The sequence below is a fragment of the Cyrtonyx montezumae genome, unplaced genomic scaffold (assembly GCF_038088225.1).
Source record: "Cyrtonyx montezumae isolate F1298 unplaced genomic scaffold, pur_monq_1.0 scaffold_3, whole genome shotgun sequence".
NCBI lineage: Eukaryota > Metazoa > Chordata > Aves > Galliformes > Odontophoridae > Cyrtonyx > Cyrtonyx montezumae.
Window position 1 is genome coordinate 44,240,657 of NW_027072034.1, and position 25,982 is coordinate 44,266,638.

The following is a 25,982-nucleotide window of genomic DNA, read 5'->3' on the forward strand; positions in this document are numbered from 1 at the left end:
CTCTCCACCAGCCTCGCACCAAGGCTGGCAGAAGAACAGCTATGCCACAGCTCTACAGCCACAGCATGTCTAGCTGCCATGGTTAAAGTGCTGATGAAAGGAAACTTGCACTAAGTTGCCAAAGCTGTCAAGTGTTCATCAGGGAGCTGAAATGCTGATGGAAAGGGCAGGGCTCATCTATAAGCACCCTGATGATTTAGCCATCTGGGACTTCTCCCAGATCATAGTATCAAAACTACCACTCACCTTCTATCTCTCTGACCAGTGATGATCAAGACAATAACTCCAATGACAATCAGGCTCATGACCACCCCAAATATAATTAACCAGACGGTGACTGGTGGTTCGTAAGGTGTGGCCAGGGTTGGTACTATGCCCTCAAACTCCAGCGTGTTGTCATCCAGTTTGAAAGCCTCATTGATTCGTCCCCGAGACATCCTGCCATCAAGAGCACATTACAAGTTTGTTTGAAGGAAATAAACATTTTTCAGTTCCTTTATAGTTCTCCAGTATGCCAAGCTCCCACTGAACTGATCAGGTGATGGCAGGAGGTACTGCTAAGCCCCCTACTCTTTCTGTCACAGCTTGGTGGATAACAAACACGGCAGCTTAAGTAACATGTTCAGACACTGTCTAAGCTCTTAAAGCCAGATTGAACAGCTTATCAAAATGAGGCAAGCAGCTTTCTAATCTCATTCGCTATTTGTGTTTTGCTTCTCGTTCTCTATACCCGTTACTAACTTGGTTATATGACAGAAAATCGCAGCTTTGACTTCGTCCTACCTATTTCCCTCCTACAGCCTTTCACAACCACAATCCATGATATTTCTTGCCCTGAACACTTTTCTCATTGTCTTTTTTGTGTCTTTCCCTGAACTTTTACTTCTGTGAGTTCAATCTGGACAATATTTCCATGGTTGTACTCTCCCTTGATTCACTCTTTCCTCTAACTACTTTTTCAATGTCATCTTATATTGTTGCTACTTTTATATCTGTGCCCTCTTCTTATTCCACTGTATTTTATCCATGACCAGCTGCAGTCTTGTAGTTTTACTTATCATTTTTACAGCAGTGACTTACTGTGGTGTCAAACTGTGCTATAAAAGAGCTGTTCATTGACCCATGAGTGGGAACTAGCTCCTGCCCTGATCTCTTCATTTCTCTCTGATCAAATACATTTGGATTTCTTTCTAATGCATCACTTTAGTCCCTGCTAACAATAAACTTTGCACTGATTTTTCAATAACAAGAGGAAGAAACACTCATTTGTGCATGCACACATTACTACCATGCCCCATTATTTCAGAATATAGGATAGTTCCCGTTAGAAATTGAGCAATGACATTTCCTGGCAAAGTATGATGCAATTAGGTGTGTTATGGCAGTTTTACAAGCCCCTTGAAGCATTTTACATTGGCTTCTGTCCAAGATACCATGAGATAGACAGATTGTTTTTCTCCTGTCACACAGTTTCTCTTATCCTAATCCATGTAAACTGCAGAACTGAATTTCTTATCAGACTTCCTATTTCATCAAGCTTAAGCTTCGTTTTTCCTTGTAACCTTTCATTCTTTTTTTTCCCCCAGAAATAAAAATCTCACCTGATGGCATTTTCCACGTCAGCTCTGGGCACAATATCACCAACATTACCTGGCATGCTGACTGTAAGGTAGAAGGAGATCCTTGGTGTCTCTTTCCCAATGTGAATGTCTGCAACCCTGAGTGAGAAACAGAAGATAAAGATTTCTCATCTGTTGAGATGACATTATCTTTAAATTTAGGTAATGGAATGGTTGCATTAGACAGGCAATGCTGAGTGAATGCTTCCTAGTGACCTCAGCTTGGAAATGAAAAGAATTACACTGTAATAATTTCATTTTCTATGTGCTAAGGAGTACCTTTAGATGGAGAGAATCTATTCCAAACCTGGGACAATCCTTGGTGTAATTTCCCAAAGCACATAATCAGCTACAGAACAAGAATACTTGGGCCTCTTGAGTATTTGGGATGGGTCTTGTAAGAAAGGTGATGTATGGAATACCAAGTGTAAAAAAGTCCTTCTCATATTCTGCTAGGGATAGATCCTAGGCATCACATGACTGGTGTTCTATACAGTAGTACTAAACAGTTGCATAAGTAAAGAGCATCTGAAAGTTTTTCATGAGACTAGGATAAAGGGAGATTTTTCTTACCGAAATCAGTCTGAGATGATAGATTTTACGTTCATAAGTAAACTCAGATAAGATTCATAAGTCTGCATAGAATTCTAATGCATTATGTTCAACAAGCTTATCTTTCCTTGACCCAAAACTTCTCAGATATTCAATATCATAAACATACATTGTTGAAAAATTTTTTAAATCAGTATCTCTTCCATGATCTATCTATATTGCCCAGAAATTCTCAAGGCTCACTTCTCCATCTGATAAGCAGCCTAACTTCAGCACTCTGCTTCTGAATTTCAGACTTGTCAGGAAGAGAAGGAACAGCATGTAACGAAGCTGGCACCTTGCCTTTTACAACCAGCTGATGTTTGACATGGTTGCTATCACCTCTCCTCTTTGTATTCAACAGAAATAATAATGACTTTCACCAACTCATACTGCTTGCAAGCCAGAAGCAATACAGACACAGCCAGCAGGGGTATGAAAACCACTCACTGGAAGTCAACATTTTGATTCTTCACATCTTTAAAGTATTTCCTCATGGCATAGGCAATGGACGACTTGAACAAGAAGAGCTCATCTGCATCCCACACATACTGCAAAGAGAGCACAAGAAACCATCAGAGGTGATAGTTGTACTGCAAGTTATAAATAGTAATTGCAATGCTTGGCATGCACTTCTGTTTTATTTACTTGTGTCATGATAGCATTGCAGGAAGTCATTTTAGCTCCATTAATCTGAGTGCTTTGCAGAAAAATAACCAGGAAGGTATTCCCCGCTGCCACACACTCCATCACATTGTCCCTCTGCAATTCCTAGTATCTATGTGGGGTGCTGAAGCTGTTGCAGCCCCAGGCATCTCCCTGGGGCTTCCCACTAATTATTGTGCATCTGAGTTGAAGTCTAATGATTTCACCTTTGATTTTAATGACCTTGTTTTGACCCCATCATTTCATCTGTAGACCTGTCCTTTTAAGGCAGAGGAACAACCTTTGAGTGCTGCCTCTCTGCAGCAGCACCTGGGAGCTGCGAAGGGAACACAAATCTCTGCAAGCACCAGCACCCTACCCAGCCCACTGGGCAATGCCACGTGTGAATGAAAGGAAAAATTCTACTGAACTCTACGATAAGTTTCTTTGTCCCTCCCTGGATTTGGCTGCATTGCAGGAATATCTATAAACACCATCCATAACAGCTTTACACCATTCCTGATAGATACTTTCTTGAGTGACATTCAAGAAGGTACAGTAGAAGTAGGATATAGTTCATGGGCATGGTGTGACGGGTTGCTGGTTGCACTACATGATCTTTGTGGACTTTTCAACCTTAACAATTCGATGATTTCATGTGAGAAGTGACCACACACAGGCTGACCTTGGGCATCTCAAAAATCCCACCTGGTACCCACTGTTTACCACAGAGGCTGCTTTGCTTTCAAAGTCAAACGATCTCCCTGTGTTTCCCGCAACACATCATAAGCATCTGAAAAGGCAGTGCACACCTGGCCTCTTTCTTTCCTTTTCTTTTCCATGGAAAAATGCACCCATGTGCCAGCAGAATGACTGCTTTCCATTTCAACGTTTTATGTAATAAGATCACACATGTAACAGTCGCAGTGGGGAACTGTGAACAGTTTTGTTTTCAAATGGTGGCAAGGTTATTACCATTCACGAAAGTTTTATTTTAGGTAAGACAGACAGAGTGACTCAGCAAGGGACTTGTAACAGCCTTCCTTGTGAGGGCACTTGCACAACACACAGCTACAGCAAAGCTGAATGTTTCTGCTTCATCAGCTACACTGATGGTGCTGTGGCTGCAGCTTTAATTAGACCAGCCTAAGAAAAATTAGAAGGGTAATTGCAGCAGAACACACTCTGGCATAGCTGGCTCAAGGCCATCCATGAGCCACAGTGCTTGATTTGACAGCACTTTGTGCTTCTGAACCTTCTGTGCTGGTGCCATTCAGGGCAGTCACTAGGAGCAGCAGGACTGCCTGGTGGAGATGCAGCTGCCCCTTATCCTCCAGTAACTCCGCATACTCACATCTTTTGCTGTTCTGATCACAGGATCATAGAATTGTTAAGGTTGGAAAAGACTTGTAAGATCATCTAGTCCAACCAGCAGCCCATCTCCACCATGCCTATGAACTATGTCCCTCAGTGCCACATCTACACCTCCATGGAAGTGACTCCACCACTTCTTTTAACTGTGCAAGACACCTCCAAATACTTAAACAAGCACTTACACCATATTCCCAGTTTCTGTGTGCTGTGAACCACTAGAAGGGGCAAAGTAAAAAGTTCCCAAATGAGAAGGTTTCTCACACAATAGTGATGGGGACTAGTTTTGGGAGGAAAATTCGTGGCTTGCGTATCAGAGCTTAGGAACCTACTGTCCACACAATAATTCAAATTAAGTAATCTGTATGAAATTGTTTTACAGCTGCTCAATTGCACAACAAAAGCTATGATGGCAAAAGGCAGGCATAAAAATGGAATTAAGATAAACATTAACCATAATGACTAATAAATGTGTTGTAATATGGAACCTATTCATGCTGCTGATATCAGCGCTGAATTGTATCTAACTCGACTCAGCAGTCTGGGAAGCAATAAAGCAGCAGTGAGGCATGCGTGCGAGAGAGTGATAGAAGCAAGAGCATTAATTCCTATCAAAAATGAACCCATAGTACTGCAGCCCTGCCAGTCCAATGGGCTCTGGTGCACAGGTCTAAATGACCAGCTGATGACACACGCATTCTTGGAAAATTACTAATGATCTACAAGGTGAACACAGCTATTAGCACAAGCAAGAGTATGTGTTCTGAAGCTTCTTAGGCTGCCTCTGTGAGACTGACATCAAGAGATAGAGCTAGCATGAAGAGCAAATTTTCAGCCAGGTGGCTGTGCTAAACAGATGGGCTAAGCCAACACTGTGTAAAATCTTAAAATGCCATCTTTTGCTTAGCTGAGTGTTTTTAGCTGCTGTTCAGTTTTATAGGCCCACCTGGTGTCATCAGGAAGAGCAGGCACACTTGTGGGAACAAAAGACCCTTTTCTTCCTGTGCTGCCCAGCACAAATGGGCTCTACAGTGAACGGGCAAACAGACATTCAGAAGTGTTGCAGCAGGAAAATATTTGATAATATTCAGTAGGATTCAGCCTCTCTCTTTTAGCTCCATATTTAATGTTAAGTAGCTAATTTAATTTCTGAAGGCAGCTACTGCAGCCATGATGGAAGAAAATAGGATAAAGTCTTCGTTTTTACTTAGACACACACCAGCATAGCTGGGTAAAATATGGCAGTTTTTAAGTACACAGTTCCTCCTGTGCTTCAGGTAGAAAATGATTGGTATCTCCACAGAATAACTCCGCCCATCCAGCTGAGATGTATTCCTTAACATGAGTGAGGCTGATCCCTGAAGAGGTGCCTCCAGTAACTCAAAATGCAGTGTAGATGACAAACCCAGACAAGACATCTTCTGTGTGATAGCCCTTCATCTCTGCTGACGCTACTCTTCAGACACAAAATCAGTTCAAACCTGCCTTGCTTCCTGAGAGCAGCCCACACAGCACTTCTGTTGCCTAAGCAATACAGTGCCCCAGTGCAAGTACACTTACCGCATCTTCTCCCAGGGCTGCTTTCAAGCTGATGCGCACCTTGATGGCATTGTCAGAATCTGATTTAAAAAGAAACAAGGACTGTGTCAGAGCTGAAGTGACATAAAGCTAGTGGGAAATGCTGGGACAGCTTGACTTTCCTTGCAGCTTCACCTGCTTTCCCAGGCCAACTTGGTGGGATTTATATTGTTTCCCTTTAACCACCTCCATCTGCACCTGAGCCGTCAGCCATGACATTGTCAAGCCCTGCTTTGTAGTGGACTGAAAGAAGGAGTATGTCCAGAGAGTAGTTCTCTGGCCTTATTCAGACATGTCCTGAAGGAAACACCTCTTTTGCTGCAATGGAAGGAATGGGAAGCTCATATGCAGGTGCTGGGGTTTGGCATGGTGAATCCCACTATGAGGGACAGGCTAAAGGTTACAGGGCTCTCCAGTACTGACAATGATTGCAAGTAAATAGTCTGGATGGTTCAACACTCAACATCATCAGAACAGGATGAAAAACGCATTTTTCCTCTCTCTCTTCCTCCCCCAAGTTCCCTTCTTTGAATTGCACATGACAGCAAACCAAAAAAGTAACTTTTCTGACTCTGGTTTGCCTTGACATGAGTGAAACTTAGTATAATCTCCCATACCTCATCTCCATAAAGAGAGAAGCCTTCAACAGCTATTGAGAGACAAGGACTTTGCTGGTCAAGGTCTATGTGGACTAATGAACGTTCTAAATTCACCCACAAGAAGTACATACATGGAGTCCAGTCTGTATTCCAGCCAACGGATCTGCCAGAATTGTTCTTTTGCAGCCAGTTAAATAAAGGCTCAAAGTAGTGGAGCAGGGGTGTTGCATTCATGTATTTCTCTCCTGTTGCACTTTCCAGCGCTTGAGTCCAGGGCTTGGATTTGCCCAATTCAAGCAATTGTCTGTGTAAATGGAGAGAGAGGTAATATGTTACTAACATGTTCTTGTTTAGACATCTAGCAAAACAATCTGCAATCAATATCAAAGCTTTTATTAACAAAACTATATTATTTTCTCATTAACAGGTAATTCAACCTTTGATGTTTACATCCTCAGCTGATAAAAATTTATTCAAATTGTAAAAATTAACTGAGAAGATTAATGCTAAATTTTCAAGCAAAATAAATTCTTGATGCAATGTGGAAGCTGTCAAGGATGACTTAGACTTTGCTATGCCCTTACAAATTGACTTACAAATGTGAAAAACTGGCTTTGTTACCTCAAATTCCCACCAGCTGCTGTAGAATTGGTGATGTCACATTTGTGAAGAGGGCCAGCATGGTTGGCTGCCTTGCAAAGTGCCTCCTGAAACTGGAACTGGTAAATTGTCCGGGTGTAATACCTAAAGGAAGGCAGGGAGCATGAAGGCATACATTCTATTAGCTGTCTGTCATGGAAACCCAGAGCCCTCAGAGACTGGGATGTTTCGCAGCCTTCTCCCTTTTCTGGCTTGGGAAGCTGCAGTACAGGGAGGGAGGCAGATGGTATTTACAGGCTGTGCTAATTATGGTGTAATGATCCAGCACAGAAATGTCCCTGTCTACGACAGTTGTACTAGATAATCTTGGAGGTCTTTTCCAACTTTGGGATTCTATGATTCTATAACTCAGGAGCAAGGAATGTCTTTAAGACCTGGCTCTCTGATCTAACAGAGCATCCTGAGACAAGGTGACTGGGGCACAAATGGACATCCAGAGTTAGGTGCTTCATGGCTGCATGCACCACCAAGTGATCGTGGTATGAGGCATGCTGGCTTCCAGGAGGCAGGAACATTGTAAAGATTTGCCCCCAATGAGGGCTGAACAAATCTGCCTTACTTGGCAAGAAGCGCATCAGCTTCCTGGCCTATCAGAGAATGCTACTGAGAAGCCCATGATGTCCACAGAAAATTCCCACTGAAATCAATAGTCTTCAGTAAAACAGAGTAAGGTGGTATTGTAAGAATCTACTGTAGGTATTTTAGGTAATAAATCTTGTTCTGTAAATGTATGCCTACCTTATGAAGGAGTAATCATTGGCCACGTGAAACAGTGTGGCAGGGTCACAGTACGTCTCATCATGAGGGACTGGTTCGACAACACCAACTATCTCTCTCCTGGGGATGGAGGAAGGGAAAAAACACAAGATTTCCATTAATAGTTAATAAGAAAGTAGGTATCTGATTCTGCTCTTCTCCTGTGTTGTCTGATACACACGGGCATCTCTTCCTTCCAAACACAAGAGGTACATACAGCTCTCAGTATCCTCAACTGCTCCACAGCTGGAGATGACATAGATGCTGCTTTGAAACCGATGGCACAAGGATAGTGCTTGTATTATAGCAAGGCATACAGGGAGTAATTGGTGATGTGAAATAAGCTAGAAGACACAGATTTCAAGCACACATCATGCCCTGTGACATCCCAAGTTTGGATACTAACACTTGTGGTTTCATGCTGGGTGAAAACAAATAGAGACTGAGTGACCCAAGTGGGGGTATGACCTGCTGTCCCACTGTCCTGGAGAGGAGGCTTTTATTATTTTTTTTCTGAGAGCATTTTTCTGGATCAGTACTATGGCAACAAACTCATGCCCAATTTCTGAAAAGAGTAAAAAGCTTACATGGAAATATTTTTCATAAATCGGTGTGACAAGGTCTTGTTCCAGCACAGAGCTTTGCAGTGTCTCTACAACAGATGTGATAAGCTTCCCTGAACAATTTGTCATTCTCCATTTTTCTGACATCTTTGCTACTTTTGAATAAATCAAAGGTGACTGATTTTTACAGTGGGTCAGGAGGCTTGCTGACATCAGGTTTTATCACAGAGTTTCTTTTATGATGGTGGCTTTATGTTTGCATTTCTGTTAGGGTGTAGACTCCATTTTCATTGTGGTGCTTGTTTGGTTTCTTTGAGTTATTCTGACTCCATGTTAACCATCTCAGCAAACATTTCCAGCCTGAATGAAGATGCTATTTCATCTTGAACTACAGAGTGGTGGAAGTAGTTTGGCCGGTGAGGATAATACAAAGAGGCTCCTCTGACTGCTTCTTCCCAAGGGAACTGAATTTTCTTAACTGAGAAAGGTAGTAGTTAGCAGGAATAGTAATACATAGTTGAGGAAAGAAACAGTCTGGGTTCTTTTGGACAATTTACATCCAAAACCACCGTAAATTGGAGAGGAAAATCTAAGGAGAAAATCATGCCAATATATTTGTTAGACTGAGATCTGCATGCTTCTCAGGTTGGCAAGTGTGATGAACTCCATCCTCCACTAGTTCGTAAAAGGTAGGAAGCAAACCAGAGCGTGTACCAGTTAGACTCAGCAAAGGACTGTGCTCGAGCTATGAAGATGTGCTGGGGCTTGCATCAGGGGAACACCAATGCTGATCCTGGAATCTGGAACATCCTGTGCAAAGGCCACAGGCTGTATTCATCAGAGAAGCTGATGTTAGAAATGAGAAAATCTGCAGGAAGGTAAGTTATCTGTGGCTGAACACAGAGCTAATGGGGATATTCTGTCTGCGACACCTTATCTGCACCACATCAGGAATTTCCACCTGGCACCCTACTGGGCTTTGCAGAAACACCCCAAGAAACAGATCCTGCACAGGGAGATGCAGGCATCTCCACACACCGAGGAACTAGGAACGGACAGTTTTCAAAGTTATTTGCAAAAAGTTCTCATTTCTCAAACTTACTTCATCTCCCACCACCGCTTTGTCCATTCCTGCTTTGCAATCTCACCATTAAACACCATCCACCTCCACTTCTCCAGCATGTAAGTAAAAGGCATTGTTCCGACAATCGTTAGTGCTTGTTTGAGCAGAAAGTTGATTTCAGTTTCTGAAGAGATAAGCAGTTAAGGTAATGGTTATGGTAGCAGTTAGTATCTAATTAGGCACCTACAGTTCCTTTCTTTTATAGCTAATGCTTACATCTGGTTTTAGTTATAGGTTTTCACTAAGGAAAAAGTGGAAGAAAGAATACTGCTGAAAAAAACATGAGGAAAAAAATTACTTGAATTTTGTATATGTATATTTTGTATATGTATTGCATCTTATTTATTTTTTTCACCCCTACTTCTTCAGTAACCTAACTCTTAGGCATTTACATGCTATTTTTCCCTGGTGGAAAACCTCCCAGGGAATTCTAGATTGAAGATTTTAGTAAGTAATAGTCAGAGAAGCCAAGCAATCTATATTAAAGTGAGGTTTTACCTCACCTACATTGTCCACTCAGTATTCACATAAAGGGGAATGTAAATTTCAAGGCTTTAGTTTCACCTGATCTGATAAATGAATACCTTGATAGAGAAAGTTATGGCTTTATATATCAAAATTTTCAAGAAAATAGTCTTGAAGAAAAGAATATTGAAGACTCATCTAGGTGGACTGTGAACTCCTGTGAGTGTTTTTAGTTAAACACATAGTATTTATGGATTTATTCACCTTCATCCTCTTGGAAAGTTGGCTCTAGGAGGTCTAGAGATTTCAAATGCTGTGGTGTCGCTGCAGAGAGTGACATGATTTCACCTACTGCTTCATGGAAGCCCTCATTGGCCCCATCCCGCAACAGGAAGGGCTGCACGGAGTACGCCATGTCATACTCAATGTGGCCCATCTCATGGTGAGCCGTCAAGAAGTCGTCCATTGTCACCTTGGTGCACATCTTGATTCTGTGAGCCAGAGAAGAGCATTTCTGGTTAGAGATGGTGCCCGGGCTGGCTGCTGCCTGAGCCCTGCCTGCATCCTGAGCAGCCCTAGTATGTTCTCTTACAAGGGTGGGGCTTGGAGGAAAATCCTGCAGTTTCATTCGTCTTGAAATTGCACTGGGAGCATAAGAAAAAGTTTTATATGAAGTATCTTCTCCCTGAAACTTAGTGATAAGCTCATGGCATGTATAAGAGCAGCATTCATTTCTAAGCAGATGGTAGTGCCAAAAAACCCTTGTGTCGGTCACTCCTGCCATTTCATCTTTATGCAGGTACCACTTAAAGGACAGAACTCATCCCAGGAGACCTTATTTGTGTGAGAATGTGCTGTCCCTCTCCTTTCCCAAGTGTTAAGGAAACTGATGTTTTTTCATGAAGCTCTGGGAATCTGCCTACCAGTTCCGATACATCTGCTAAAGGCAGCAGGTGGTATCTCAGAGACTTGTGTCATTGCTGTAGAACGTGTATATGTCCATAAAACCTATTAATATAAAATAGAACCTACATTTATACTTCTTAAGCCCTCAAACATAGTCATTACCTTTCTAATTCATATAATAGTCACTGCTCTGCTCAAATTTGAGAACAGTCCTTAGATCTTCACAGGAGGAACATACAGTAAGTTTTACAACCCCACAGAATCCCTGTTCCCTTTTTCTCTTTTTCTCCTTTATCACTCAGAAAAAAAGAAGAAAAAAGTGATGAATAAAGAAAAATGAAATAAAAAACAGCATGGTGCATCTTTAGTGTAAAAATGAATGTTCAAGGAGATGCTATGAGTAAGGGTCACAGTAACTACAGTACCTGTAGTCATTCTTCCCCATATCCCATGCTGTAGGATGGCATACAACCTTCCTGTCATCAGTGGGCTCTGTGAGCATGGAGTTTGTCCAGAAGCCTGCAGTCATGTTGTAGAGACCAATAGAGACGAAAAAGTCCTCAGCAGTTTTGAATATTTTCATTTCATCCCAGTTCTGGAACAGACAATGTCACGTTTGACCATTCCTTCTGCATGAAGCTTGTTCTCAAATGTTGACTTAAAGCAGAACAGCTGATTTCACATTGGCCTATCCATGAATTCAGGTCATCATCCAACTTACTGCAAGTCAGCTGGCAGCATTCACTTTTGGGCACTTTGTAAATTCTGCTGGGAACTGGAATTCATTGTTTTCCCCACAAACAAAGCAGGCTGCTGCAGTCAGAGTCAGCAGATATCTCCCGACCCAGACAAGAGAAGCCCTAAGTCAAAGATAAGGTTGTGGAGATAAATGAAGGCTCAGCAACATGCCAGGTGTTGGGTCTGATTCTTCAGCTACTTCAGAAGGGGACAATTTGCAGGAGGCAGTGAAGCCATGATCATAGTAAACATGTGAGTGGAGGGCTCAGCCAGAACTTTAAAGGTTGCAAATAGATCTGTATGAGCTGCCTGTAATATTGCAACTGAATGTCCAGGAAATGCCACAAGAACTCTGAGTTGACTGCACTGAGTTTTTACAGATTTATGTGGCAGATGGCTAAGTCAGATACCAGTCCTAAATTAGGCACATCCACAAACAAAGATAAGCCCAGATTTCATCCCTGCAGCTCTGTAAGCAAGGCATCCTTTCCTCACAGTGGTGCTTCACAATACGTAAATTTAAGACTACAGGGTATTCAGTGCTAGAAAATATGGGTGTGATTTATTAGCTATCCATTCTCTTGCCAGTATAACATTTGAATAGAGCAGTTCCTATTTGTGGAAGGTAGATATACGGTAAATTATCACATTTCAAAAAACAAATTCCACTCAACTCCCCCTTTTTTATTAGAAGTGGCAGGGTTCAGTACAGAGAGTTATCTTCACCCATATTCTCGGTCTGGCAAAAGAGTCATGGTTGTTAACACTGCACAACTCAAACACAGACCTTATGGTGCTATGCAGTTATCAACAGATAAGAGGCAGGTAGCATTTCAGTTTCCTAGCTGCACCCAAATAAACAGGACTGGCAAAAAAAAAAAAAAAAATCCTGTTATATACAAATTATTTGATTATGGTAATGGCTTGCATATCTCATATTTGATACCAGCCAGCTCCATGAGTCCTACAATATTTATATTTACAAAATATATATCTTAATGGATAAGTATCTCAGGAAATAGAGCTGAGATTAAGCCAGGTCAAAGAAACTGGAGAACAAAGAGAGAGAATAGCTAAGGGAAAAGTTACTGTAGGAAATGAATGAATACATTAAGGTGAAGAGCAGAAAGCAATTATTTGCTGATGGTGTGACTGCCTTAGGACAGTTATTGTTTTCTACATAGTGTGTAACTTTTTTGACATCTAAATTCATACCATAAAGAACTTTGAATAAAGATTTTATCATGTTTTACCTTTTGGACCATTGCAGAAGTTACATCAATATTTGGTTTGTCTGGATAGGGAACAGTCAAGTCATACAGATTTGTCCAAAATCTACCCCACATATCACCTTCAAAAGAGGAAAAAAACAAACAAACATAGAAGAACCTTACATGATTGAGTAGGTATTGTTCAAAGATGTCATACAATTCTATAAGTTGTTCAGTATTAGAAACAGGCACTTTTATATGCCTACACTGGGTTGATCCAGACACAAAGTAGAGGGCAGTAGTTCCAGGAAGTCATAAATGTATCAAAGTCTGATCAATAATTCTTTTTATTCTATTCCCCAAAATTAGCCATTCAGTGAGCATGCAGTACAGTTCCAGGACTGATTACCTTCCTAAAGGTCTACTCAAAGCTGAATGCACGTGTTGCCCCGCCACGTGATTGACACTGTTGTGCTCGTATACATTACAGGTATGGCAGCTTGATGCTGCATGCTTTGAAAGGAAAGTCATGAAATGCTCTGGAGAAGATTTGAAAGGGCAAATCATAAACCTCTATGAAAGTCTCAAGTGCTGCTGAGGGGAGGGAAATGTCCCAGTGCAGCGCTGGAATTTCAAGTTGGGTGCCCATGGCTCCAGCATGGATGGAGACATTTGCCTTCCCACATGCCTCTGCTGCTGAGCAACTGTGCCATCTCTGCCAGGGACATTTCATTTCCCCTCTCTCCTTCTCTTATCTGTACCCTGTTTGTTAATATTAAACAGGCAGATTACTCTGTTCCCTTGTGCCTTGAAGGTGGTCATCCCGCGTACAAGGTCAGGCTTGCGCGAACCGGCCACGCTGTCGTACCCAGCAAGTGAGCAGGGAGGCATCCAGTGGGGTTGATGAGCTCAGAGCCATAGGCTTGCTCCAAACGGTGCCTCACGTAGGCATGCAGCTGCTGGTACAGAGGTTTTATCTGGAGGCAGAGGAGGAGAAGGAAGCCAATTAATTTCTCTTGGCTCTATCCAACTTGTCCCTTTGGAACAGAGGTATTTGATGGAATTCCCCCTACAGGTAAATGCACACCATGCTTGTGGTTGAGCTCTGTCCCCATCTTGGAGCTTAAGCACAAAGGCCATACTCTAGCCCAAGATGTCCTCTTCAGCTATAAGTCAGGGAGCATTTCCAGCTTTAGACATGGAGTGACCAGGCTGCTATTTACCCTCACAGTCTCTACTTGGAAGAGATAAAGACCTGAAACCTTTGGCAGGGCAAAATCTGTGGGACCAAGATGCACCATATCCACATGTGGCAACTGTTGGAGAACTGTGGGAAGGGGTACCTTTTAGAATTCCTTTTAGAGGCTGGTACAAAGTCTTTGCAATGAAAAGATCAAGAGGAAAACGTTACTCCAGAAAAAGATACAGGCCTATATGGTCCCTACTTCTTCCTTTTGGGCTTGTCCTTGAATGGCTGCAGAGCAAAAAATGCCATCAATGATCCCCAACAGCTATTAAATCCAAGTAGACTAAGACTGGCTAGTCTAGAGCAGGTCTATAGTCTTCCTTCACAACATCAGTACATGAGCCAAAGTACAGTTCAAGAGCCCCATAAAGGATTCTTCCTGCCCTTACCTGCTCAAATGTCTTCTCCACATCTTGAACCAGCTGGTCACGGCTGTATTTATACTCCTCTGGATAATCAGTTTCATAATTTGCTCTCCAGTAGTCTCCATAGTCATTATAATCTGAAAAGCAGGAGGTGTCACCCCAGGATAAAACACAGTTCAGCCACCAACAGCAGTGCAGCTCCCTGCTGACGTCATGCAGACCAGCAACAGCCTTTCAATTGCACTGCATCTCAGTTCACCAAGTTCCATCAAGCTTGGAGATGGAAAGGCTCATAGCTGAAGTCTTTTCCCTAGTGCTATGGAGGAGGGTCATAATGATGTCTCCAACTGGTTAAAACTTTTCATCAAAATCAGCTTTTTTTTCCACTTGTATCACTATTTGTCCCATAGCTGATTTCTAGCTCCAGACTGACAGTTTTCAGGGAACAAAATATATAGGATAGTAGGTGATACAGCAGTAGGCTTGTTCCTTGAGAAGAGAATTCCCTGCAATTTATGGGGAGACTCTGATGGAAGCACATATCCATTAATGCAAAGTTCTTTTCAAGCACCTTGCTACGTTTGCTGCCCTCAACCTACAAAACCTGATAATTCCAACTGGGACAGAATGCTTAAAAGTGCATTACTGCTTAAGGCTGATGCAGGAAGGCTGGGAGGAAAGAAGAAATATTTAGAAAGATTTAGAAAGAAAGATTTTTAGCTTGGGCATGCTTGCCCTCAAGGCACAAGCAGCACAGTTCAAGAAAAGGCAGTATCTAGTGAAGGGAAATATTACGACATTTGAGAAGAGTGCCAACAAAGATATCTCCCTTATGTTCCATGCTCAAGTCATAATTCTGACTTGGTCTTTGGTGCATGTCTGCATTCCATTTTAATTTTGCATCGTGCACACTGAGAGCAAATGCATACAAAAAGCCCATCATCAAAGTGTAAAATGATCTGGTTTGTAAAGTCTGTGAAAATTGTGCAAAATTAAGCTCAAGAGAAGTCAGGAAAAAAAAAAAAAGAAAGAGAATGAGAGAAAGAAAGACAACACAACTTACTATTAAGCCTTGCAGCCTCGTTTTTAAGTTCAACATACTCTTCATATAATGGTCTCATCATCCTGCCAATATCAGCTCTCCAGCCTTCCCAGGCCCACAGTCGCTCATGATAATCTGTACTCTTGGCCATAATATCATCCAGACCTGTCAGAACAACAGCAAAAAATAAGTACCAGGCTTCAAAAAAGCAGAATCTCTTTCTTTCGCAGCAGGCAAATGAGCCAAAGCAAAAGGAATGCCATGACCTAAGAAGATAACTTGATACCTTAAAAAATCCCATTATTTTATTGCATCTTCTTTTTTGGTTTAAAGTTTTTCCTTTCTTATCTTTAAGAGACACAAAACAGACCATGAGTCAGTTAAATTGGTTACGCTCTTTTCCTGCCTCAGCATCCCTTGACTTGGTAGTGCTCTTGGAACTGTCCTCTCCCTGCTGCCACCCCTCTTTTGATGCAGCCCAGGCGTTGGCCTTCCAGGATGCAAGAGCACACTGCTGGCTCATGTCCAGTATTTTGTCCCCAAGGTCCCTGAGCTGCAAGCTGCAGTGAAACTTTGACTGTTTTAGATAGTGGGATATAACTATGGGTATATCTGGGAGAATTCCAGCCTGTTTTCTCACAGTCAGGAGGCTCTCACGGGGTCCTCTCACTTTTTGAACTCATGCTACAAAGGGTACCATAGGAACACTTGTTAATGCCACACCTGGCTCCAGCACCAAACAGTTGAACGGTTCGGTGGCTTTGCAGACAGTCCCAGTGCTGTAGATGGTACTCATTGAGTTCATCACGGAGCTCAGCTGCAAATTAATGTGAGATATCCCATTAGAAACACACTGTGCAAAATAACAGCTAGATACGCTGATTCCTTAAGAGCTCTATTCAACACTTCACCCACCAGCTTAACACTTAAGCCTATATCTAAGCTCAGTAGAGATTAATGAAAGAATTTGCCTGGACACATTACTGAAGCAGGGCCTAACTGGAAGAGACACATAATCTCTTGAATATATGACGTAATCTACAGGTCCTTAATATCCAGTCAGCAGAGCTCTGCATTAAATGAACTTGAACTGTCAATAGACAGTTGCAATAAAGCAATAAAGTTTATCAACATGCTCCCATGAACATGGATCTATCTGTAGCCTCCTGGTACCTCATAGTTTGGAGCAACAGTGAGAAGGGCCCCCTCTGTGCAGGCTGTCAGGCTGAACTCATTGCATCCTTGCACATGCCTGCTCAAAGCCCACCACTGTGAAGTTGCTGTCCATATCTTGGGTCCAGATGCATCCAGAATCATGGAATCATTCAGATCAGAATCTGTGCTATGCAACTCAATCTCTTTTTTTTTTCCAATTATTTTTATTTTTATTTTTTTCTTTTCAAGCTTTCATGTCTTGTGAAAAACAGACACTACCTTTTCCTTCAGGACTAGTTTTATTTTCTCCATTTAAGCTTTAAACCAGAACGATTTAGAGCCGTCAGTGGGAGGAGACATTGATGACTAGCTCCAACTTTATCACAGTCGGCATTAAAATGAAGATCCCAAGAAATTTTTGTGTCAGTTTAAAATATTTAAATATTCCTACAGAATGCTATCAGCCTGCAGAAAGTCACTTTTCATGCAAAAATCAATCATTTCAGCCCAAAGACTATTTATCTAGGAACCTGGATGTGTCTAAATATAGAAGATACTGAAGAAAATACCTCCTCAAGAGAGACAGCACTACTATTAGTGCACTGCTTGCTCCAAAATAAATATATATTTCCATAAACCTTCAGCATTCCCAGCAAGGCAATATATCTTTCTAGAGACACATCTCATTTGGACCAGACAGGAAGCCCAGCCAGTCTGCTGCATTTCATGCATTGTGGCTAACTCTGCTGGTCTTAGCAAAAAAACCTCACTATCCCTCCATAGAACCACAGAACGTAGAATACCCTAAGTCAGAATTGACCCACAAGGATCAAGACCAATTCCTGGCTCCTCAATAAGTAGGACTGTTGGATCCCCTGTTACAGTGTTATCTTACATTTCTACCTCCAGCCGTAAGGTGCTAACTGAACCCTTGAGTGGGTGTCTGTGGAGCTCACTGCATTGTTCACTGTAATTGCACATATAGTTGCTATCATAAACACGTGTTTTACATGAACCCATCAGTGAAAATTCAAACCTCACTCTGAATCTTGCTAAAAGTTGGCTTCAACTTCTTGCTGAAGAAAGGCTCTCTCTGTCTCCACCTGCCTGATCCCCTGAGCATTCTTTCACCCAAGTCCTGCTTATTACCCTTACTATGCATATATCTGCACACTCAGCATGGGTCCTCCTTTCCCATGTGACTAATCTGTCCACTTGTGCAAGGGCAACTCTGAGGCGGGTGCAAGTTTGCAGTTTATTGCATGGATTACATGACAAACTGCTGATATGAGTGGGAAGCCAGACACCCCTTGTATTTCTAAGGTCACCTGGTGCAGGTATATGCTCCTGTAAAAATCACAGTCACAAGCCAAGTGGAGTGGTGACAGCTCCATACCCTCACTCATGTTGCACGAATGAGCTATGCTCAGCAACTTACTTACCCTGCTGTATTTTTCCGATGACAGCACAGAGGATCCCCTATCCTGCAGAGACTGGATCTGGAGCCTCGTGACAGCATCCTGGATGTCAGCTAGTGGGAAGCGGCTAGCATTCCTGGAGGCTTCCTCGTAAAATGCCGCCCACCTGGCTCCCGCCTCACTCTGCAAGGGGTTCACACAAGCACTGTGTTACTCCACTGAGAGTGCAGCAGCTTGGAAGGGACCTCAAAAACCACCCCATCCCCAACCCGTGCCATGGGCAGGGCTGCCCCCACCAGCTCAGGCTGCCCAGGGCTCCATCCAGTCCGGCCTTGAGCACCTCCAGGGATGGGGCACCACAGCTTCTCTGGGCAGCTGTGCCAGTTGAAGTTAAATATGCATGAAACTCCCAAATGTTAGTGCATGAATATGAAAATTACTTAGTCTTGAAGTCATATTTAAAAAATCATTTTTTTCCTTTTTTTTTTTTCAAATATGTTTGAACAGGGAGATTAGCGCATCAGCACCTGTCCAAAATGGCAACAAGAGCAGTATTAATTAACCTCAGCCCTTGGGACAGTTTAATTAATTGCACTCGTGACAACTACCTGGGCTGTGAAGATGGTGCTTGTAAAACCTTTTACATCTTGCTGCTGAAGGATGCAATAAATGCATCCAAGGCTTTCTTGAGGGCAGTGAACAGATTGCTCCTTCTGGGCAGCAACAGACTTAAGAGGCCTACACAGCCCCTGGCGATCTTTCCAAACACTCCTCTTTTATGAGAGCAAAGCAAACAGGTTTGTCCATTTCTCAGCAGCTTGCAAAACTGGTCAAGAGCTTGACAAGCACCCAGAGGAAGAGAGTCACTGTGCAAATCCCCAGCTGTAGAAAGAGAGGTGTGATAGAGGTGACAGGGCAGGAGAGGGGTTCTGTGGTTACAGAAGCATTAAGCTTGCTGTCTGTTTTTTCCCCAATTAAAGAAACTCGTTGATAAGTCAGAGGAACAGTTATGACTTCTGTGACCCAATTTAGAAGAAAAATGAAGGGGAAGGAGTCAAAAGGGACAGTATTCATTAACTCTCCCATTAGCTCCTCCCACACAAAGGGAGGATGGGAAGCAGTGGGTTTATTACCAGCACTACCAAAGAGATCAAGCAAGAGAAAATATCCTCTCTGAACACTGGACTAATTGGTTCTTATTGCTGGTATCTCCTCACGTATTTTTTTTATCACCTCGTTAATGCTGGAAGTGCTATATGGGACTTTCATTTTATGTGTTTGGAAACGTTACAGTTTAAGTACCTGGTACCTTGGAAAACATTCCAGATTGACAATGATTAGTCATTAGGATTTCTTCCAGCAACCAGTCTCCTTGCTTTAATTAAGAAATTCTATAATTAAACCATGTTTTAATTAAGCTATAAGACAGAGTGGAAAACTTATGCTATTGCACCAAAGTAGACATAGGATATTCAGCTCCATTTTTATGCTCTGAATTGTTTTTCTCTAAAATTTGAGTTAAATTTAAAAGGCAGGTAGCTACAAATCTCTAGGTGTTTTTGTTCATTTTTAATGGCTTCAAGGTTATGAGATGCTAGGCTGCAGCATGGCAGTATCAGGAACTGTCAGAGCATGGCTGACTGCTCTTGCAAACACAAGCATTTGCCAAGAGACCCAGTTGAATAGAACAGCAAGATGTTGATGTTGGAAAGCAGGGAAGCTGCTTGAAATATCCTGCAAGTACAAATACTATGGTTACTTTCAAATGGAAGTTCTAAACCACTACACTACAAATTCCACTGTTGGTTTTTTGGAAATCTGATCTAACTTCATTTTTCCCAGTTTAATACCTCCAGCCAGACTACTAACAGCTAGAATTATGAGATAAATTTGCTGGGAAGGTCTCCTGATGCATAAAGACTACAGAATACTGTATAAGATCACCAGCAAGCATTTAAAAAATGTTTGCATTCAGAAAATGTGAATTTTTTGCTGAGACACACCATTGTGGGTGAGCTTGGAACAGCAGTGAATGTGGAGGAAGGTTTCTCTCCATCCAAGCATTTAGCAATCCCTTGTCTTTTCCCTCCACTCACTGGGGTGACTCGGTGGTGGCTGGGAGTGAGTCCATCCTCCAGCCAACCCCATGCAGTGTGTGGGCAGCCCAGGCACCAGCCGAAGCTGTAGGGGTTGTCAGTGACCTGGGCACTCCAGTGAAGCATTACTACGTTAATGCAAGCCCCTAAAGCAGAACTCAAATTTCTGTCCACCTTAGTGGGACCAAAACAAACTGGGAAGTAATCAATGGATTCCCAGAACACTAGTAAAATCCAAGGAATGGAGCGCTTACCATTTTCCTGGCTGTCTCCTCAGTAATGTTGGTGTTGTAGTTCCACGAAGCAAGTGAGTTTTCATAGCTGATGTCTTCTGCTCTTGCATTGAACTCTGCCAGAAATATTTGGGCTTCCTGTGTGACACCCTGAGGGGTCACAACAGCGCTCAGACCACAGAGAAGCCAGAAGTGAACCAACATATTCATGAGTGGACTGGGAACCTCTGGGTGAAGTAGGTTTCCTCGGGTGAGCTTCCGTGCCTTCTTCTCATCAGCCCTTATTCATAGCAAGTGTGAACTAAAGAGGCTGAACTCAATTTTCCAGGCCTTTTATAGGTTTTATCCATTGTAGGGAAGAAAGGTAAAAGTTTTTGTAAAAAGCCAAATAAACAAAAGTCAATGATTAACTTTGGAAGAACATTATTACTCCTACCATTTTATGGCCTTCTTATAAAAAGCTTTTACTTTTAGTTAATGTTTCCCAAGTGTGCTGTCAATGATACTGCTGCTCACTTTATCTATAGCCTGCCAGTGTCTTTGGTAGCTCAGAATCTTTGAATCTTTTAACAGGTTGGTGATAAGCTGTAAAAATATTTAGAAAATTCACTGCAACGCCAAGCCATGACCTTATTTCCAAGGCAGAAAGAAATTCCCCAACCAGAGCACCTGGTTGGATGTTCAGGTCCATGTTTTAAAAGGCTTTGAAACTCGTTTTCAAAATGAGTAGAGCATACAAAACTAAATTTTTAAAGGTGAATTACCAAAAAGAAGCAAGGGGCATAGTGGCATCATAGGTAGTGATCTAACCTTAACTATAAAACAACTGATTTAAGTACTAAGATTGCTAAGATGATTTCACCTAAATATCTTTGGTAATCTAGCTAGGAACTGAGTACTTACTGCAAATCAATGGGAAAATCAATGTATGAATTAGTTCTGGAAATGAAGCTTGGGTTGAGTGTTATCGATCAGACTATACATCAGTACTTTATAATCTAGACCATTTCTGCTCAGGATAACGCAGAGGGGGGGGGGGTGGGAATGCTTCTTGAGATGTGGCTGCAGCCACATCCATGGGGTTGGTTTCTAGTTCCCAGCAGAGCTTTGAAAACACTGCAAGCCTGTAACATGGAGAAGAGGCAACCAGCCCCTTCACTGCCAAATCCCTTCTGTCTGCATGGGGCTGAGAACAGCGTGGCCTCAGTTGAGCCACCACCAAAGGCCCCATCAAGCAGAACCTCAAGGAATCAGCCCACCCAGAAGTTTGCTCAGAACATGGATTATTCCTGAATACTCCTTTTAGACTGTTACCTTAACCTTATCTCACAGACCTATGACAAAGAGGAACTCATTGCTTCTCTTGGGTGATTCATTCCAATGTCTGCTGGCAGCTTAGTTTCTTTCCTTTTTAATCTATATCTCCTGATACCTGTGTCCCTTGCACCGGGGATAAGAGATCTCTGTTATCTGTGTGGAATCTTCCAAGAATCTTCTTTTCCCAAAGGAATGACAGCAACATTCCTGCAACCCTTCCTCAGAGGTCACACTCTTTGCATTGCATGTTATTCTTGCTGGTGCCATCCAGGCCCTCCACAACTTGTGCTTCTTCAGAAATGATCATAACTGAAACCTTATCAGTCATCAGTACAAGGGTTGCTGTCTGTGTCTTACACACTGCACCTTGCTGATATACCCTTCCTTTCTGGAAACATAAGCCAAAATTGACTCATATTCAGACTGAGAATTACTTTCTAGTAGCACTACTCTCTGTCCAGCCCATCCTCCTTTTCTCTCTGTACACCTGGCACTAGGGTGGCACTAATTAGAGCCTTTCAGATTTGGCTGAAGTTCATCATGATGATTTCAGATCATTTTTCCAATTTTTTACAACCAATTGGAACTGTAACCTTTCAAAAGACTCAGGTTGGCAATGCCTGCAAACCTATTACCAGGTTTTCTATTCTCACATCCAGATCATACAGAATACGGCAAGACCTAGAAGAGCTACCAATTAAAACAGCCCATCTCTTGACTGATGGGCTGGAGTCTATTTTTTAAGTAATTATGTGCCTTTTGTGATTCTTGTATAGCTTATCTTTCCTCAATTTGCTTGTGAGACTGTCAGGTGGTGAAGTGTTGACAGTTCTTTTTTTATACCATTTTTGGCTGCAGTTTCTCCTTTGTCCATGAGCCCTGTTGTCTGTTAGAGCAAAGAATAATGTAAATTACCTTGATGTGATTTCTTCTTTTCAAATAGAAAACAGGGACTACGATGACTGTTGCTTTAAACTTTTTTTTTTCTCTTTTACACTGGCAAAGTCATTTTGGTATGCTAAAACTAGCCTTTATGCTAAAAAAATCCTGTTTTACATGCAGGTGCTGTATTTGGATGCAGGACCATTTGTGACACACCAAAAAGAAACAGGAATCTGAGAAAATGAAGTTCAGTAGGGGCTGTGAGGCAGCAGCCATTAGAAGAAAACAAACAGTGTTAAGATTTGGTCTCAACCAGAGCTGTTGTTATACACAGTTGTGGCTGGTCTGGTTGGCTTGTACTGAGACTGAGATAGTTTGTCACCACTGCAGTGCAGAGGGTGAGGTTGCCCTGATGTAACAGCATGTGCTCACTCTCCAGTTTGCCAGTCCTCCCCTCCATTCTGAAGTCTGCAATGAGAACTGTGGACCCTAGCTGCACTCAGTCCTCTTAAAGAGCTTCCCACCAATGTTTGATGTACCTTGGCTCCGACAGAGCCGCTTCTGCCTCATTATTCACAGTGCTGACTGAGCTGTGCTGTGAAATGAGGGCTGCAATAAGAGAGAATTGCATTTAGGGCATGCTTCAATAAGAAAGCTGTGCATTGTGCATTGGCCACCACACCCTTAAAATACCATAAAATACCATTATCAGGACAGTTTTTCCAGACAGGAGTACTGCTTAAGCTCGCTGCTATACTTCATCATTCATCATTCTGCCTTTCTTCTCAGTGCATAAGAGACAGACAAGTATTGCTCGGTGGACGATTTGCAGAGAGTGGCTCAGTAAGGATGCAGCTGCAGGATGCCTGGCTTGAAGCATCCAGGAGGACCAAAAGCTAGCCCACTGCCTGCACAGGGCTGGAGCTGCCCTGCTTCTCTGCTGTTTACCAAAGAGTGGTTCATGTCAGTTAAATACCTGGCAGATCCTTGCTCTGACGGCTCCTCGTAAAGTGGCTCTGCAGAGGCAGCGAAGGCCCAGAGGTTGTGCATCGCTCTGATGCAGTTCTGAGAGAGGGCTGCACTGCCTCAACAGCTCCTGGGCATCGCTGGGGGCAATCCTAGAGCCTCTCCCTCATCCTCACGCTCAGAATGGGGGCTGGGCAAACAGTCCTTCTAATCCCCAGAACAGCCTATTTCCCACATGAGTGACTCTTAGGCATGTGTGGTGTCTGACATTTCTCAGACATAGCCCCTGCAGCTGAGCCAGAGGCAGGATGCTGCACGGCCACATTCCAATGACTGCCCAAAGCTAGTGTCTCAGGTAACTGACCATACCTGCAGCCTCCTGTCCCAGGGCAGTTGCTGATGCCTGAAGCATCAGGAAATGGAACTGTTTTTGCAAGGTCCATAATGAATCCTTACAGTTTGCCCATTTTGAAAAGCCACTTTGCCCCAGCAACTGAGGGAAAGGTATTGATCTCATGATACGCAGCTTTTCCTCCAGGCAACCAGCATTTCTTGTTCCATGATCACTAAGGAGGCAGCAAGTGGTCTCATTTCATTTTCAAACAGCCATGTGTCCACACATCAGCCTCTGCAGCGTTGTTCAGATTGTGGAGGAACATAAGTCCAAAGTCTAGAATTCCTGCTGGTCCACAACTGATAAAGACAGCATACAGTAATTTGTAGCAATTAAGATCTCAAAGATAGGAGAGCAGTAGAAGCTGATAGAGGGATAATGCCAGAACAAAGCGAAGCTCATGTCATTTCTCAAGAAACTAAATGTACTCTGTTTAGCCATTGCTGAAGCTAGTAAGATGTTCTGACAGCTTCAAGTTGTCATCTCTAAGGGAAAGAAAAACACAGCAGGAAGAAAGAGATCTGAGTAGCAAGATCAGACTCTTTTTTTAAGATCCTGAGCAAAATCCAGTTCCTATCGAAGCTGCTGAATTTGCTGAGAACAAGGTTGAAGCCCTGCTATAAAGCTGTAATTCCTCCACATCATTTTGGGCAGAATTGCCAACATCAATCCAGCCACAGAACATCCAGCTGTAAATGCAGATGCATTATGGTAAGTGCATCCGCAGTGCTTAGTGTATTCAAAAAACTGAATATACTGACAGATTTGTGCCAGCCAGCGTGTGTCACTGACCGCTGTCAATGTATTTCAGCTTTATGTGATATGAAAACTACCAAGTTTAGCCCTTCAAACCAGGCAACAGTGCAAACTTTTCCTTAGCAACTGCCTGGTAGCTTAGGAAGCTGCAGTGTCACTCCACTGCACACAACTCTTCTTACACGCCACATTAAAGGGAAACAAAAACCGTGAGAGACCAAAAGGAACCACTCACGGAAAACCAAGCACAGATTGTTCATTGCTAATGGGTCGCGGGCAGTTGATCAATGTATTTTCTATAAAAACCTGGCACACTTCAAACAGCTAATTTCATACATCACAGGTTACGAACTGACCAAATGTCTGAGGTATATTTTTATCTAGAAATATAAGTACTCTCTTTTTATTGGGAGTTATTTTCAGTATTTATTACACTTCTTTCCTTAGCTTTAATGTAGGTATTTTCTTTTATTTTACCACATATGGGAGGTTACACTTGAAAAACTCTTCAAGATGTGGTAATGTTCCTGGCTAAGTCAAAAATAACATGAAGTATCAAACCAGAAGTTCTTACGATAATACAGTGATTGCATTTGTTGGAGAATCATTCTGTTCCAAGGTGATGAAAGAACAAGATCTGAATTTTACCCTAAGGCTCCTTGTGCCCATTTCACCTTTCTTGTTTGTGAACAACAGCAGAAGCAGTGAAGTGCTTTCAGATGTATCTTCCCTCAAAATGCAGAGCAAATGAAGCCCTTTGTGAGGGTGCAGCCCTCTTTATGGAGGTCAGTGTGACAAAAATAGTATTTTACCTGGATGAACAAATAGGAGCACATGGCTGCAAGAGGGGTATGGGGTAACATCCCCAGGATCTTCAGCGCAGATGGAGCCTCAAGGGGAATATTCAGTTCAGGTCTATTACCAGACTTAAAGAGGGAATATATTTAGAGGAGAGTGCTGCAGACAGGCCACTCCTCCTAGGTCTTTGTTCTGGAGGAGAAACAAATGCTGATGTGACAGCGCAGTTTTGTCCAACATAGAGTGACATCAGTTTACAGAACGGAGTTAGATTGCCTTAAAGCAGGAGGCAGAATGTGCCCAATAACGTCTTTAGCATCTGCCCAGTTTGTCATCTTCCCTAAATAACAAAGTTATAAGGGCTACTAATTTAATTTATACAACCATCCTGCAGTCAATGCAACACTCAAGGTTCTGCACAGAAAGTGGTTGTGTCAAAATCTATTCAGTCTATAATTTAAGGGCAGTATTTTAAAGTTCCCGATGTTC

General features: G+C 42.4%; 2 protein-coding genes across 3 annotated transcripts in view; both read right to left on the reverse strand.

The window, feature by feature from the left end:
- Window positions 1-20,676, reverse strand: part of ACE2 (angiotensin converting enzyme 2) — a 361,754-nt gene extending 341,078 nt beyond the window's left edge. Inside the window, exons 1-17 of one of the 2 annotated variants that reach the window (XM_065741368.1) lie at window positions 20,402-20,674; window positions 18,076-18,234; window positions 16,202-16,295; window positions 15,500-15,643; window positions 14,461-14,573; window positions 13,694-13,802; window positions 12,868-12,965; window positions 11,302-11,471; window positions 10,235-10,461; window positions 9,485-9,629; window positions 7,802-7,900; window positions 7,025-7,147; window positions 6,535-6,707; window positions 5,787-5,845; window positions 2,661-2,761; window positions 1,602-1,718; window positions 247-438 (exon numbers count right to left, since the gene is read on the reverse strand). In XM_065741368.1, the coding sequence (XP_065597440.1) occupies window positions 247-438; window positions 1,602-1,718; window positions 2,661-2,761; window positions 5,787-5,845; window positions 6,535-6,707; window positions 7,025-7,147; window positions 7,802-7,900; window positions 9,485-9,629; window positions 10,235-10,461; window positions 11,302-11,471; window positions 12,868-12,965; window positions 13,694-13,802; window positions 14,461-14,573; window positions 15,500-15,643; window positions 16,202-16,295; window positions 18,076-18,234; window positions 20,402-20,590 (2,312 nt within the window). In that variant the 5' untranslated portion in view covers window positions 20,591-20,674. Of the gene's footprint in view, window positions 1-246; window positions 439-1,601; window positions 1,719-2,653; window positions 2,762-5,786; window positions 5,846-6,534; window positions 6,708-7,024; window positions 7,148-7,801; window positions 7,901-9,484; window positions 9,630-10,234; window positions 10,462-11,301; window positions 11,472-12,867; window positions 12,966-13,693; window positions 13,803-14,460; window positions 14,574-15,499; window positions 15,644-16,201; window positions 16,296-18,075; window positions 18,235-20,401 lie in introns of both variants that reach the window. The other variant, XM_065741369.1, reaches the window with a different exon arrangement.
- Window positions 1-25,982, reverse strand: part of CLTRN (collectrin, amino acid transport regulator) — a 422,295-nt gene that overhangs the window by 372,159 nt on the left and 24,154 nt on the right. The gene's annotated exons all lie outside the window — the stretch shown is intronic.